The 17031-nt window shown below is 40.2% G+C and overlaps 1 protein-coding gene across 1 annotated transcript; it reads right to left on the minus strand.

Moving 5' to 3' along the window:
* Positions 1 to 2155: 2155 nt before the first annotated feature.
* On the minus strand, positions 2156 to 14707 carry naalad2 (N-acetylated alpha-linked acidic dipeptidase 2). The gene is made up of 20 exons (XM_068709477.1): positions 14567 to 14707; positions 13899 to 14010; positions 12922 to 13108; positions 11773 to 11874; positions 11475 to 11600; positions 11089 to 11169; positions 10324 to 10429; positions 10137 to 10230; positions 9615 to 9710; positions 8789 to 8874; positions 8149 to 8268; positions 7819 to 7901; positions 7677 to 7740; positions 7522 to 7589; positions 7257 to 7348; positions 6891 to 6981; positions 6035 to 6299; positions 5824 to 5905; positions 4608 to 4700; positions 2156 to 2998 (listed from the first exon to the last, which is right to left on the minus strand). The coding sequence occupies exons 1-20, from the start codon at positions 14646 to 14648 to the stop codon at positions 2809 to 2811; spliced, it is 2220 nt and encodes a 739-aa protein (XP_068565578.1). The 5' UTR covers positions 14649 to 14707; the 3' UTR covers positions 2156 to 2808.
* Between the last annotated feature and the right edge of the window lie 2324 nt (positions 14708 to 17031).

Here is a 17031-nt window from a genome sequence, read left to right on the forward strand (position 1 = left end):
TTTGATAATTGATGAATTGTGTTTCCGAATCGTATTGAAGATATTGAGTAACTGTGCCTCTTATTAAACGATGCCCAGTTTTGTTTAGTCTAAAGAATAAGCTAAATGCTAATAAGCCTTCGCTGCAGGACTGCCAGACACAAGCCAGACCATCGCCACCACCGCAGCCGCCGCCGCTGTCCACTCCGGGCTCGGAGTGACCGGCCGCCGCAAGACACATCTTTAACAGACAACAACAGTCTTTTTAAAGACTCAAGAGAGAGATTGGAGACAGATGGACCATCGCCACCATCGCCGCCGCGGCCGCAGGACTGCCAGATGCAAGCCGTCCTTCTGAGCACCTCTGTCCAGAGCCCTTCTGCCCTCCGGTGTCGATCCACGTGACATCACCAGCATCCTGTCCGGCGGACTGCCGAACCTGCTCCGGACACAGGTGCTCAGGCGGACCAGACTCAGACTTTCAAAGTTGGGGCTCCAGGGAACAGGATGCTGGCCCAGCGGCGGGAACTGGAGGTTACTGCGGCTCGAATTCGTGGTGTCCCGTGGATCGACACCGGAGGGCAGAAGGGCTCCAGACACCGGTGCTCCGGCGGACTGCCAAACTTGCTCCGGACACAGGTGCTCAGGCGGACCAGACTCGGACTCTCGGAGTCGGGGCTCAGGATGGGGAACAGGATGCTGGCCCAGCGGCGGGAACTAGAGGTCGCTGCCTGCCCTCCGGTGTCGATCCACGGGACACCACGCCGTTGAGCTGCAGCAACCTTCAGTTTCCTGCCTGAGCACCTGAGTCCTTTCAATCAACAAAATCAAATAAAAAATCAAATCAATGTTCTATGTTTCTAGCTCTCTAATTAATTATATATCGCATGAATACGCATCATGGATGTGGCCCGGGAAAGGGAAGTTTGGGGTCCCCTGCTGGAGCTGTTGCCCCCGCGACCCGATCCCGGATAAGCGGTCGAAGATGAGATGAGATGAGATGAGATCAATACAATTGTATTTCATGATGGTGACTATAAAGAAGAAGTCCTGAAATCAGTTTAAGTTTAAGTGATTTTAACAAAACTGCAGCTAGAAGAATAAAATGATCAAAGTTTCATAAAAGAAGTTTCAAATGGTATTTGAGTTTAAAAACAAAGATATTCTACAGTAAAAACATGTGACCTTCATCACCGACGGGTTTATGGATATGTTTAATATTAGCATTACTTACCGGTATTATAATTGAATTAACAGAGAGTTGTAAACTACTTTATGTTTTCTTTGTGATTGTGATTCACTGCCAAAATACAGATTTGAAAGCATATGCACACCCAGAAAACACTCACACAGGTGATTTAAATGACTTTAAATCCCTGGATCGGCCTCTTCTCAGGCTTAGGGTTAGGGTGTGCACAAACCGGTAGTTTGAAACTAAGCTTGATTAACAGCTCTAGTGCATCTGTTAAGGTAGGACGAATTACGCTTTGATCATTCTTATTAGTACATGGAGGCACATTATTTTACACCGTAGCTCCGCCCATTTTTAACCTGAGCAGAGGTCTAATCAGAACAACTGAAAAGCAAGAGAACATAAAACACATGACATGATTTTAAAGGAATCAGAGTATTTATAAAATCAAAATACTTTGATATATCAACATATAATCTGCTCTTTTTTGGACAAAATGTGCCTGGTCGTTTCTGAGGGCACTTTTAGCATGTTATGAAAAGCTGGTAAAAAAACCTCAAAAAACAATTGTTAACGTTTGTTGACCTCTACTGGTGATTATTTAGAATTGCAGCAATTGCAATAAGGGTCAAATGTATTTCTGTCTCTATGGTCCCCCTTTACCCAAAATGTGCAATTTAACTTGGTGTACCTCATGTCAAACATGACCTTTTGAGTTCATTATCCACAAGCCTAAGTTTTATTTTGACGGCAAGTCCTTTTTAAAAAAAGATTCATAGTGTAGCAGCGATTGCAGGTGCACTATACACATATATCCCTTAATGTGAAATGTTTGTGACTTCCCTGTTTAATTGAATTGACAAGTATGGCCGACTTTTGTATCTAGGCCTCTGTAATTACCCTAATGTATTTAAAATAATTGAAGAAAAAAAATGATATTATCAAAGGTATCTTGACTGAGGACAACATTCTCCAACAGGCATGTTGACTCTTCATACTTCAGCTTTTATTTGGTTACACAAACAATCATAACGTCATCAAAGCCTTTACCTGGGAAGAAAAGAAACTGGATCACGCCGCCGCGTACATACTTCAAAATGTATTTGAAGCATCCACGCAGCATGATCCATTTTGTTTTACCCAGGCAAAGTTACCTAGAGAATCTTTAAAGAAATGAAGGGAAGCAATTTATCCAACAAATATCAACATGGATGTAAATAAAACGGGGTCATTGATTATTCTCAGACCAACATGGACAGGATTTCAGTTTTTTTGCCCATATACGAAGAATGGATTGCTTTAATTTGGCTCCCTTGTAGTCAGAGACTATTATTAAAAAACAAAAAACACTAAAACATAAATAATTACTTTATTCACATTATAAATGATAAAGTTGTATTGTGGTTATGGCCCCCAGATATTCACTGTATCACTGAGCTCTGGACGATCTTGGAACATGACAGGGATTGTCCATCTCTGTGTGTGTGTGTGTGTGTGTGTGTGTGTGTGTGTGTGTGTGTGTGTGTGTGTGTGTGTGTGTGTGTGTGTAGTGTATTCCCTCTCTTCACATTCTGCCGTTATAACATAATTATCAATAGATGGCTCAGTCACATGGCTTTAGACTGTTTGTGCCTGCTTCATGCAGGTGGTGTTAGTGTCATGGCAGCAGCATGAACGGTGAATGCTGCGATGCTGATTTGATGCTTGACTTCATCCCAGGCCTTCTCCAGATCAACTGAGTTCTTGATGTCAATCAATGCATCATAGATCCCAGGGAAAGACACCCCTGCATATTTATTATGGCTGCTGGGAGCAAAAATCACATGCCTGAAACAGATAAGAGGGAGTGAGGCCACATTAAGGAATGTACTGGAGGTATTACGGTTCTATATTGTTGTGTGTTTTTAAAATGAAGCTCAAAAGTGATAGTAAAGGCACTACACGTGTATTCAGCATGATTATGAACTATTTTTAAACATTTTTTTATTAAACCTGCAAACAAGCTTACATGCAGTGCCAACAGTATCAGTATCAGTTATGCAGGGTGGTTCTTATCTATTCAAATCTGTCTCGATCAGAACCTAAAAAATCAGCTTTGATCGGTATCTGCAGCCAATGCAAGAATTTCAATCATAGAGTCAAATTTAAGTTACCTGTTTAGGGCCAAATAAAGACACTGCAGCTAGTAATAATCACTACTTAAGATGTAATTGCAAATATGTATAAATAGACGAAGTGAGAGCAATCTGTAGCAAAGAAACCAGGTCAATGAAAAGTAGGGAAACCCAAATCTAAAGGGTTTAAAAATGCAAAGGAATTTAGAGCCTATACTTTTTTATTGTGGAGTATGTATCATAGGTTGAATAAAGGAATGTAAACTTGGCTTTAATTCAGGAGAAAATATGAACTTGGTAAGAGTAATGCTGCAAAGCACAGATACACATTAGGCCTATAATTCACACCATCATGTTTACAGCAGCACATGCAGTTTTAAAGATAATGCTATGCCCTGTGTGGCTCTATCTACCCCTCTCATATGATAAACAAATCTTTCCCACAGTCTGCTTTGAGGCAGCTGCAAAAACTAGGTCTGCTGATAAAAAAGAGCTCAACTTTGCTTAAATTAAAAGTGGGCTAGAGAGTGGGAGAGAGAATAGGCACTCAACAGAACCACTATTAGTAGTAGACATTATACCTTATATTTTGTGTAATTTAGATACTATGCAGCTATACGTCAGTTTTGTAATGAAAACCTTGTGAATAGTGTTGTTCATCGGCCCGTCAATGGATGTGCCAGCTCTTGCAGCCCCCACCTCATTTTGGCGTTGAGCTGCCCGCTCATGTTGCTTTGAGCTCCAGAGCTTTATAGCCCTGTGGCTCTGTTGGATGTGCTACCTTGAACTAGTGGACTATGTGTCACTCATCGATGTGTTGTACATGCTTTGCAGTAAAACATTCTGTCCAGCACAAAGATGGCGGGAGACTTTGCCTCCCAACACTTCACAAGTTTATTTTTCTTTTTTTGTACAGGTTCATCTGGTTCTTTGTCAGTTGAATCAGTTCTCACATTAGTTTGATGTTGATGGGATTGTTGAAATTTTCACCCTGCAGTCAAACAACTTAATTTGCTTCGTCATTGTCTCTAATAGAGACGCTTTTGCACACGTGAGTAAACGTGCAACGCTGTCTGGTTCAGATATCAATATTTATATCATGAATGCAACAAATATTTAAAAATGTAATTTTTGACATAGAACATGTAAAGAGATTTACAGAAATTACAAGCAATTTTAGGAATTACCTGTACTGACCATTCAAAGTCAAATGCAGAGCACAATGCCATTTAGTGGTCATAGTACTCAAGTTCTTGACTGGTTGATGAGACGCCTGTAAGTGTGTGTGTGTGTGTGTGTGTGTGTGTGTGTGTGTGTCTAACCTGTAGAAGGGTCTGCCAGGTAAACCCAGGGGGTCAATGAAGGCTCTCTCCAGATACATGAGCTGATCATTCATGACACGTACCTGCAGAGGCCTGATGCGCACAAACACAGAAAAATGTTGGTCACACACTTGGCTAGACTGAATTAGTGGCCACTTTTCTTACCACCTCCACTCATATTTAAATATGAAGGACAAACATTTTTTAAACACCCCTCAATATAATGTAATTCACAATGACACCACCTTTAACAATGACCTCATTGATATCATTGAAGTTACACATATCAGAACTGTTGTATTTGATTGCAATAGATTGCACATGTATATAGTAAAAAGTACACTGAGTGTACATTTCAAAGCATATATGAACTAGAGCAATGATTCTCAACTGGTGGGACCTGTTTTCAGTGGGTCACGGACCTTTGCCTGGAAAAAAAAATAAAAATCTTGTGCTTTTATTTTGAAGGGAATTTTTTTATGCAGCGGAGTTATTCACACTCCTCAACAGTATTTGGCGTTAATGCCTTGTAATGCTAATACACACCCGCCATTTCACAGTATAGAAGAATACTCACAAAGTTTGTTTTCATGTGCTAATTGAGCGAAACGCAAGTGACACCGACTACATGAGGTTTTTCTTACATTGAGGACAAAAGAGGACAACAACCTCAGTGCGTTTTGTGCAGCGAGGTTCTGGCACAAGAAAGCATGAAGCCGTCAAAACTGAAGCGGCATTTGTTGGATCAATCCGCAGCGGATAAACTGAAAACTATACCTCTGTCAAATGACACTATAAGTAGGTGAATTGAAGACATGTCGGATGACATCAAACAACAGACCACAGCTCGATATAAGGCAAGTGGTCATTTTGCATTACAAATGGACGAATCTACAGACGTAACAAACAAAGCAGTTTTACTTGTTTATGCGAAACGTGTGGGACGGGGACTGACAGGAACAATTTCTCTGCACAAGACAGCTCCCTACTACTACGACTGCAGAGGACATTTTCAGCTCAGGTTCAAACTGCACCATCTTTTCATTAAATACATTTGAGAAGTTGAAAACTTGGGTTGCTGCTTGTCATTAAGGGGTGATGGTGGGTCCTGCAGCCAGACCTGTTGAAAACCACTGAACTAGAGAATACTAACCAACATATTTCAGCATTTGTTTGGACACCTAAAAGATATGAAATGTTATTGTTACACTCGTACTCTGCTCTGTTGAGAGTCTGCAGGCGCTCATGGAAGTCCCTGGCTGCAACACTGAAGTTTTCCGCAGCTGAAAACAAGGAATCTGAAAATATAGGAAAACGAATATTTGAAAAGTCAGCAGGTTGGCATTATCATTCAAACATTTTAACTTCAGTTAAACTTGGTATTTAATTCCCGTATTCTGAGCACACAGTGATCAAAAGCAACTTACCAAAGGACACCTCATACATCTTCATCTCCTCTGAGTGCCTCTGTGCCAGCTGTGCGATGCTCTGTGCGTACTTCACCAGTGAGTCTGCATACTGGTTAACGTCTAGAGGGAGCAGCTGGGAATCGGCCAATTGGAAGACAAGCCCACCTCTCACCTGGGCCACCGCACGAAGCCTCTTGAAGGTGGGGTCGTAAAACTTCTCCACTATCTCAAAGGTTTCATACACACTGTGATAGACTGGATAACTGCTGTACCGCTCCGTTTTCTAAATGCACAGAGGACATTTCAATGAGTTACACTGACAACACAGAGGCTCACAGTAACCTTTACCATAAAGATACTTTACTCTATACTCTAACTTTAACTCAACCCTTAAATTACACAGAAATCACTTTAGCTTATGCAGAGTGTAACTGCAATGAAAGCATGTTTGATGCAGAAACTTTATCCCCAATTAGACAAGCAACTTGTTTAAATCCAAAATGTGTTCCTTAGTGTAGCATAGTATAGGTAGATTCAATTATTTATGAATACACAGACAGGAATAAAGTCACACAGACAGTTAAGTAGATATCACACTGAAGCTGCAAACACATGCATCAAAGAGAAAAAGAGGAAGCTAATATTGCAAACTAACAAACATTCTCTTCATATGCACAGGCTCACATACAAAAAGCTGTACACTGGCTTAATTATAGTCTTCTAAGTTTCACAAGAATCATAAACATTAAAACTGATAAAATGGATATGCATCGCGTTGTATACTCACAATACGAAAAGACACACTAAGATATTATTTAGCATACACAGCAATATAATATAACAATGGTTATTCTGTGAGTGCAGCGTGTCTCACCTTGTTCTTGGTGTATCTGGCTCTGGCTGCAGCAATTCCCAGACGGATGAAATAGGCCTCAAAATCACTGCCTGACCCGAGTTTACTGATCCTACAGCACACCAGAGTGGACAGACACGAGATAGTAGAGTTAAAGCTTTTCAATAGTCCCTTTACATCATTGCATAGTGCATCAAAACTGCAATATTCCTCGAACAGTTGCATTGAATAATTAGTAATCATCTTGTTGTTTTGTCTTCTACTAACTTTTGATTGCAGCATTGTTCTTGTGGCTGCTGAATTTTTGTTTCCCTTGAACCGTTTGTCTTTTATTGTTGGTTCTGTTAGTTTGTGTACACCCTCTAACCAGTACAAGAAACGTTTTACCTGGGTGCATCACGGTCATCTGTCCAGTTGTCCCTCTTATGCCAACTCTCGTACAGAGAAACTCCCTCCTCTCCTTCTTCTGGACTGGCTATCTACATGCAAACGAAAAGAAAGAAAAGAAAGAAAGACAAAGAGGCAAGGCAGAGGGAATGAGAGAGAGGAAAAGACAGGAATACAGCTTAAGATGGAGAGTAAAAGAACAAATTAATTTGCTCAAATCAATTTCAAATTGCACCATTATTTTTGTTTGTTTATGTCTGCTCACCTGCTTAGTGAGGTCGTACACCAAAGTGTGTAGAGATGGAGTGCAGTCAACCCTCAGCGTGTACATGCCTGGAATTCAAATAGATACATCCACACAGTCGTGTTACATCAAAACTAACTATTTATTGAGAATATTGAGCACTCATACGCACTCACCCTCAATGGCAGAGTCGGCATTGACATAGGCCACAGCTCTCTCCTGCAGCAGCTTGGCATTATCCTGTAGAGAAGGGTGTGGTCAGTGTGTGTGTGTGTGTGTGTGTGTGTTGTGAGGGTGTATGGGTCGGTTTATGTGTACCTCTGCCCATTCTGTAGATCCCTGCAGTCCAAACTCCTCTGCATCCCAGCTGGCAAATATCAAAGTCCTCCTAGGCCTCCAGCCTACATACATACACACACACACACATTCACACATCCTTGATTTTGTGGACACCAGACCAGAGCATGCATTCTGGTACCTGTACAACCCTTGCAGAAAAAAAACCCATTGTCCTGGAGTGGATATAAACGGAGATGTAACTTCACACACACACACACACACACACACACACACACACACACACACACACTAACTGAGAGGAGTGACTATTGACACCATTATTCACAATCAACACCTGTAGAGACATACCTTTACTAAGCAGCAAGCCAAAGCTCCTGACTGTTTCGTGGACCACGGCAGCACCAGACATGGGATCAATCCCTCCAAACACCCAGGCATCCCGGTGCCCTCCCAGAATTACATACCTGTCTACACTCACAAACACAGAGACAACAGCACACACACACTGAATCACACAGAGACAACAGCACACATTGATGGAGAAATTAGAGAAAGAGAGATAAATTATGAGAATTACCGTCCTAACTTTACACACTCTTAAAATCTGTATTTAACACACGATTTGTTCTTTCTATGAAACAATTGCTACCAAATACCCCATTCTATCACCTCAAAAACTATTCTTATCATAAGACTGATACATTGTATTTCTTGTCAGTTTTGTTCAAAGCTGCAGCGTATAAAGTAGATTGAGCCACGCAAGTTTTACTTTTCTGAATGTTTAAAAAAAAAAAAAAAAAATTGCAACATTTTCTGAACAAAGGCCTTTAAATTAGCTCATCGTCTTTTTCTATCCTGTTATTATGGTTATCTCAATATTAGTGTCCAGACTGGCGTTATTAGTGTTATACACATGTGTTGGTTGTGTGTTCAATGTTGCTGAAAGCTTTAATGAAGGATTAGAGCCGGTTGGATTGTGGTACTGTACCTGGCTCCAGAGCTCCTCTAATCCTGCCAATGACGTTGTAGATCCGGGTTATCTGGTTGTTAGTGTGGATGCTCATACGCACCTTCCTGAGACAGACAGGTTAAGGAAGAGGTGATTCACACGGGACAAAAAAAGATACAGTGGCAAACAAAGAGACAATGGAGGAACTGATCACTAGAGTGACTAATGACTAATGTGAACAGAATTTGAGAATAGAAAACATTCACAAAAGAATGGCATTTTTCTATTTGATTTTACAATGTACATGAGCCTGTTCATTGTGTTCATCTCAAGCAATGACATACACAGATTGACAAAGTAGAATAGAGAAGAGGAAGGCAGAGAATAGTTCTTTAGGAAGTGTTTGATGCCTCAAAATTCACTTCTACAGAAAAAGAATTAAGGCAAAGTAAAAGAATAACAGACAGTTTATTCTATTTGTTGATATGGGGATTGTTGCTTCAGAAATCCACAAAAGTTCACCACAGTTCAAATGTACAAAAAGACCCAGTGGCTGTTCTACATCCTTAATTTGTGCAGCTTGTTTGTGTGTGGATGTGCTCAGTATGTTTCTCACACACAGGAAGTACAAGTGCTTCCATTGTATGCCAGTTGGCTACTTGCCACTGGGTCATTAAAGCTGAGAAAGAGAAAAAGAGCAACAAAAGTGGAGAGACATTTTAAACAGACAGCAGTGAAGCAGGAGAGGAGAGACCATCAACTGGTATGGAGAGTTTTACTGTGAAAAAAGTAGTTTAAAACAAGGTGAAGTGGACATAAGTAATCATTGTTTAACTGGACATAAAAGCTTATTGTAGGCACTTACTGGCTCTTGAAGTCATCCGTAAAGCCTGGACCAATCCTGTAGGAGACATCAAGAGTTCCTTTCCAGTTGTTGGGTGGAATCTGTCCTCCCATGTTCCTGTTGAATGGCAAATAATTCACATATTCTGGAAAAAAATACAAATCAACAGCCCAACTTATTTAAGGATTTTAGTTTCTTGCACTAAATTCAAGATTCAAATCAAGATGTTTTTAAGGCCCGATGTGGTCCAGACTGAAATATCTCAACAATTATTGATTAGATTGCCATGAATACATTCATGTCCCCCACTAATTTGTGTTTTGTGTTAATTACCAAATGTTAGCATGCTAACAGGCTAAACTATGGTGAAAGCTACCCAATCATCTGCATCCTATCATTGTCATCGTGTGCATGTTAGCATGTTGCAGTCAGCTTCACGGAGCCGCTGGCGTAGCAGTAGGCTTTGTCCAAATACCACTGTTCTGAATGATTGAATGATTTAATTTTGGAAAAGTGTCGAGAAGAAAAGACAAATTTCTTTACTTCAGCAGGTGAATTGCATCATGGTAGCCAATTGGATGCACAGGAATCTTGGGAAGACCCACTCCGTCCTCAAGGCTGAATCTGTAAGTATATTCTGAAAGACAGCAGACAATACTATGTTAAATAAACTCACACACATGTTAACACTCACACAGGCTCACATGTATAAGCACGCACAGATACACACCCTTAGCGGGGTACCCGGGTGTGAGTGGGTCTCCTGCTCCATTCAGGTTGAGGACATTTCCTCTCTGAGCTCCTCCACCGGGTAGGTTCCAGCCATCAGGGTAGGACTACACACACACACACACACACACACACACACACACACACACACACACACACACACACACACACACACACACACACACACACACATACATACATAAGTAATTAAAAAGCTTTATTTGACGCCACAGATTGCATTTGTATCCTTGATTCAAATAATATTATAACGGTCTAAATTCCTGAAGGCTATCTCATAGAATCTACTGTTTCCAATCATGATCTGGTTCATACATTTGTAGTTGTTGTTTGTTACAAGCCGCGACTGGTGTTGTTTTCACCTTGTGAGTGTTTGTGTTCAAAATGTGGCCCTGGAGCCTGTAGCAGGAACTACCACAGAGGTGGTTTGGAACTATTTTGTCACCATGATAGTGTCACAATCGTGCAAGTTGCAGTCACAAAACTTTACAGGTGTGTAGTTGAGATCAATATGAAGGCCAAGGTTGAAGATGGGTGTAGTCCGAGGGTGCTGGAAGGGGTCCCCGACTTTACGCACCAGTTTGATACCATCGCCAGGTGTTCTCTTGATCAAGGCTTGTTTTAAGGTTTATGATGTCAATATTGTCCAACACATACGTAACCTCTACTACATTAAGAAAGGCTGTCAACACACACACAGTTTCATAATCCACACAACGCAAAAATGCTCTGATGCAGAATACTCTACCTGGACTCCAGCAGCACAGTAATCTGCTGGGTCTGAGAACATAATGATACCCTTTGCTCCGGCTAACATGGCATTTTTTACCTGGTGGAGCAAGACAGACAGAGTGAAGTGAGTCATTTTGATGGCTTACAAAATTTTATTTATTGCCATCCTTAGAGTGATAAAATATGGGTGATTAGTTTGACATTGACGAATTGTTTAATAAAATAATAAAAGATGTGCACAAAGATATTTTGAAATGCCTAACTGTATTCAGCTGCTTTTTAAATGTTATCTTCCATTACATTTAACCACAGGTGTAGTCCTTTAAATTACAATACTCAGTGAATGACAGAAATCCTTCAACTGGCGGTTTCATGTAGAATCAAGACCAAGACTTTTCTTACCTTATTGCCTCTGAATATTTTTCCATATCTGACTATGACAATCTTCCCAGTAACGCTGATGTTCATCTCCTTCAATAACTGGAAAAAGTCTTCTGTTCGACCATAGTTCACATACACCAAATCCCCCTGGAGAGAGAGACAAAGAGAAGAGACATCTTAGGTTATCAGACAGGTGAGGATGGGTAATGTTTAAAATCCTTGTTAACTTTTACTACTGCTGTGAAAATGTATTTAAACACCCCTGTCAGTAGGATTATGTTGTTTTTGTGTGTGAGTGTGTGTGTGTGTGTGCGTGTACCTCAGGTTGTCCTTTGGCAGAGAAGGCACTGTATGGAGGCACAATGTTAGAAACATCTTCATAACCCTCTGGAACTGGCTCAGCCAAGGAAGTGTTAAAAACCTGTGAAAGAAAGATGAAATGGCCCTTTATTATATTTAGTAAATGCTTTAAAATTTGTAATGTATCCACTGTCAACTCTCTGGGAATTAGGCAGAGGGGGAAGTATCTACATTTACTCAAGTCCTGCACTTAAGTACAAAGTAAAGGTATTTTTTACTTTACAGAAAATTACATCACTTTAGTGTAATGCAGCCTTTGAAACAAGGAAAACACTTATGCCATAGAACATCATCCAAAATCGAGGACAATATCTAGTCTCATATCACAATTTAGATCTGATATGTTATTGATATATTGTCCAGTCATAAATTGAAATGTTAATCATGACCGTGTTTCCTGAATGCATCTTAGCAGCATGCTGCAATGTGGCTGTGTAGTATACCCTGGTCTTTTTTCTCTTGTTTGCCTCTGTGTCGTATCATTATCTGTAGTCATAAGACACATAAAGAGAGATTTATCTCACCACAAGGCTATAAAAGGACCTTGGACTTGAATGAGCTGTCTTGCAGTGTTGTGTTGAGGTGGAGCAGGAGCAGTCTGCAGCAGTATGTGGCTGTGTTTCTCATGTGTCTGTATGATCTCCACCTGCACGCTGCAACTTTGTTATCTCCCCCAAATGGACTGAGAAGTAGTCCGGGGGGTTGGACTGAATTAGTGTTGTTGTTCATGTGTGTGAGAAAAACCTCAATCCTTTTGAATTTATGATCAGCAGGGGGGTGAGTGTGGAGAATAGAGTATTTCATCAGAGAGCTTCAAGTGGTGAAATGGGATAGTATCACAATAAGTTTGGCAATCATGATACAAAAGCATTCATTTAAATTAGTTTCTCTCTGAGAACACAAGGCATGCAAATGGTCACTTTTAAATAATTTAAGTGGTAGCCGAGTATCAAATGATTACAATAATACACCAGAAACAAGCACATTCTATTTAATGATTATATGTGGGCAAAACATGCTTTGCTTTCTTGTCATTGTTCTTTTTAATGTATTGATCTTTCTCAGTTTGAGTGCATTTGACTGGATGTGTGCATGTTCTGTACAGTACCTCACTGCCAAACTCATCAACTATCGAGATGTAATTCGGCTGTGATTTGTTGGGATAGGACAACAGCACGTCATAGGGCACCATCTCCACCGTGTCCAGTCCAAACTCCAGCCATTCTTTCCTGATCTGCTCTGCATATCTCAGATTTTGCTCTGTACCAGCCAGGTGGGGGAGTCGTGTAAATTTCCTGTGGAGAGGATATAAACAGTTAGTCGCAGGGCTAGCAGTCACTTACAGAATTAAAAAGGTTGTCATTAGAATGGCTGGGGAAAGTGAGAGCCTCCACTTTTTTCTTAAAAAAATTAAATAGTTCATGCAATGCATGCAAAGCTGTTGTTCTTGTTGTCTGACTTCACTTGAACACAGCATGTTGCATATATCTAAAAAGCCTTTCTAACAAGGATCATTTTGACTTTGACTGGCTCTGTCCTTTGCATTAAAGTGTCCCAGTAAGTCATGACAGTGTGACAGTGAGCCAGCATACACAATTGCAGGAACCTGAAGCTGAAGCAGCTACATAGAATTCAGCCACCATTCATTTGATGATATAAACCTGTGCTTTTCTTGCTTTGACATGTCCCAGTAAGTAACATTTTAAGTAACAGTGAAGTGTAAGTTCTTTTATCCAGGAAAGCCCCGAATTCAATATGCCTTTTGGCTGCGGTTGGTCACCTCAGACAACCATGTGTAGGCTATTAGTCTGAGTACTTTTGTTTACCAAAAACACCTTCCATGTGTTCAAGTACAAAGTTTGGCCTGTTGGTAGAGTTGTTCCATGAAACATTAGGGGATCACTGCAGTCTTTAGAATGCATCCCTGTACGGCTGAAAGTCTGTGGCAAGGAACTCCTCCATGAGAGTTCAAGTTTATTTTCTTTCCTGTCAAAATGTCTTTTAAAAGAAGACTACTGTGTTTGTGATTTGGTTTACTTCTACTGATGAACATGACAGGTTAAGCGTGTTTGTGGTGCTGTTTACCTGAGGTGTTGTCTGATCTGGTCTGGCTTCATTCCCTCCAGTAACCCCTTCAGATATTTGCTGGAAGTACTTTTGTTTTCAGTGTTTGGATGTGTTGGCTTTGCAAACCAGCCTACAGCACACGTACAAACAAACACGGTGCAGACAGTTTACTGTCACCACCGTGTGACTTTATGATTTGATAAAAAGATCAAATTACAGTGGGAGAAAGGGGGAAACATGCAGAATATCTAAGTGTTACTCGCTGCCCAGTTGCTTTGCATTGTGTTGGAAATTATATTTCAAATGGAGTTGTGGTTATGGACAGCATGTGTTAGCCTGCAGTAAGCGGGCAGACGTGAAATGTGTCAGAGTAGTGACAAACTAAAAGCTCACACACACAACAACACAACTTCAACTGAAATAGCACCAAGTAGATTTGATAGTTGATAATAATAATTATTGACAAGACATTTATTAAGAAAACAAATCTTCATCATGTGTATCTATTTACGCTATTTCAGTAACTGCCTTCACTTCCATTCATACACTTGTAATGGTCATCTTTCCCTCGTTATTTTCATTGTTAAATAAGGAACTTTCATTCATTATCAACAAACACACAGAGCACAGTAGATATCACTTGCAGATTGTTACATTACTGTCCAGTGTAAGTTATCATGTCTTACCTATGATGAAGCCCAGCAACAACAAACCTGTCACAATCACACTCCACTTGATCCACCAAATTAACCCGGTCTCCTTCGTCATTGTTAAGCAGTACGTCCCAGAGGCTTCCACGCACCGACACAACTGACTCTGCAGAGCAGGCTTGCAGAGATAGTGATAGCGATAGAGAGTAATTTGTTTAAGTAGTGCACAGTGGAGGCACGGGAGAGCGAGAGAGGGAGACAAAGAGAGGGAGGGAGGGAGGGAGTAGGGTAGGTAACTTTCTGTGTCTGGCAAAGACAGAGGCAGTGAGTGACAAGTTGCAGACAAATACAAAGAGGGAGCCGGTCATTAGTGGTTTGGCTAGTCGACTTATGACTGTCTTTTGCACCCTGGTCATTTATGTGCTGACTCAGTATTACTCAACACGAGACAAGATGGCCAAGAATCGAGAATCCAGCCAACAATAAGCTGTAAAAGCAACAATTCAGTGCAGAAAGGAGTCAATAATGAGTTTCTACAGACTGACACTGAATCTGACACCTCTACTCAGCTCATATAGAAGAGATGTCTTACAGTAAAGAAGACTCATGATGGATCAACAACTTAATAACACACTTTATGTTGGTTTATCCTAATAAGTGTAAATATAGCTGGAAAAAGAAGATAATAGAGGGAAAATATGAAATCATAGCACATTAACACAAGCTGCAGAAGCTTTTATTCATATACGCAAGTAACAAATTAGACTCATCACATATCTGTGGAAGCCCATTTCTGCCAACAAAAGACATGCATCAAAGTTAGACACAATATAATAGAACCACTTACATTAACTATTTGGTCAAAATCATAAGATACTAAGTAAACATTTTGACATGGTATTTCAAAATTAAGTTGAAACTTAGAAAGTCAACCTTCTGACAAGTCAAAATGGACTCCCTCATTTACTTCGAAAAGCGTTGGTGTATATTACTGTAGATAATCACACATATTTTCCCACACTAAAAGACAAGCGGGCCGTGGTCGTGCTCAACCCCTCCTGGTCCTGTGAACAGCTGTGTGGGGTGGAGGGCGGCTCTTTCATGCGGTGGGCTGGAGCGTGAAGCCGGGAGGAGGCTCTCTGCCCTCAGGAATGTGGGGAGGACACAGACCACAGCTCTCCCTCATCCTCAACACGCTGTGTTTCTGGAGAGAGAACTTTCATTAAGCCTGCAACCTTGAGCTCGTATGGGGAGTTGGATTTTGATTTAATTTGAAATGTGTTGTTTGGGTACGTAAGTTCTCCTGAAACCAATGATTTAGTTTATTTACAGTTACATGATCAAATGAGCACGACTTAGGGTAATGATTCAATTATAAAATGTAACAGCAGATTAATATTCTGTGGTATTTAAGCTCATGCCACCTGTGTGATTGAAAGTGTGTATGTGTATTTGGGCATAACAGAGTATGACGGCCTCTTCTGCTTCATTTAGGAATAATTTTTTTCAGGCAAGTAAAGTATTACTAAATTCTTGAGAAATAAACCATTTTAGAAATGTCAGGACCACTCCTTTGGCAATAAAAAGAAATACAATGTATAAACACGTTTTAGCATTAATTCCAATTAATGTTTTCATGACTCAGATAAATGTTTTGTGAAAAGATATTGTTTTTTGGAAGTTCACAAAACTTATTTATTTAAAATATTTCCACAACAACAATATATACCTTTTCTATTTGACGATATTCAGAGGATATTTGGTCTTTTGTGGGGTTTGAACACAGATGCTCAGGGCTTCACACTTCTGGAACATAAAAAAATATGTGGTGGATGCAGCTATCACAACAAGTGTCAGCAGGGAGAAACCCTGTGCATCTACAGAAATCAAACCTTAAATATTATAGCTACATGTTTAAACCAAATGAATACTTTTTGTATTTTCATGTTTTTTTTTCCTTCAGCTTGTACATCAGTTTGTAAAGCTCTGGTCCTATACAAATCTCCTCTCATCACAGCTTCAGCTGCATTTCTTTCTTGAGACACAGGATGGCGCCGACAGCCCAAAGAGATGGCACGTAGTAGGCTACTTTGTGCATGTGGCTCATTTCCCCAATTAATCTACAAATCTATAATTATATAGCGATATCAGAGATTAACACATTGGTCGGAAATAAGCATTATAATCTCTGAAACATTGATTATACTGCTTTTGCCACTTTGAGGTCACAATAAGGCATTCAATAAAGGGTTAATACGTTGTAATTATTGGGTTTATTATGGTTAATAAATCATTCAGTAATGCTCTATGGATCAGTTATAAGACATTAACAAGAACAAATTTCTGATCAGCAGATTGTGAAAATCTGCTGACACCGTTGGCAGGTGTTTTCCTTTTCAGCTTGTTGAAGCAAATATTGGTAATCTGTTAATAAAGGCTCTCACTAAAAGTGAATACGTTATTTATAAAGGGTTTGAATCATCCTGTCTGCAATTAATAAG

Source organism: Cebidichthys violaceus, unplaced genomic scaffold, assembly GCF_023349555.1.
Source record: "Cebidichthys violaceus isolate CVI_PGR_0920_01 unplaced genomic scaffold, fCebVio1.0.p SCAF_1, whole genome shotgun sequence".
NCBI classification, from domain to species: Eukaryota; Metazoa; Chordata; class Actinopteri; order Perciformes; family Stichaeidae; genus Cebidichthys; species Cebidichthys violaceus.

Bases quoted from the DNA above. Each gene is read 5' to 3' on its own strand.
- naalad2 (XM_068709477.1), bottom strand. From the start codon at position 14,648: ATGACGAAGGAGACCGGGTTAATTTGGTGGATCAAGTGGAGTGTGATT. The intron at 11,601-11,772 runs GTACACGCACAC...CTCTCTCTCCAG, and splicing joins CTGCCAAAGGACAACCTGAG to GGGGATTTGGTGTATGTGAA. The intron at 4,701-5,823 runs GTACGAGTGTAA...TGTGCGCATCAG, and splicing joins CAGACTCTCAACAGAGCAGA to GCCTCTGCAGGTACGTGTCA.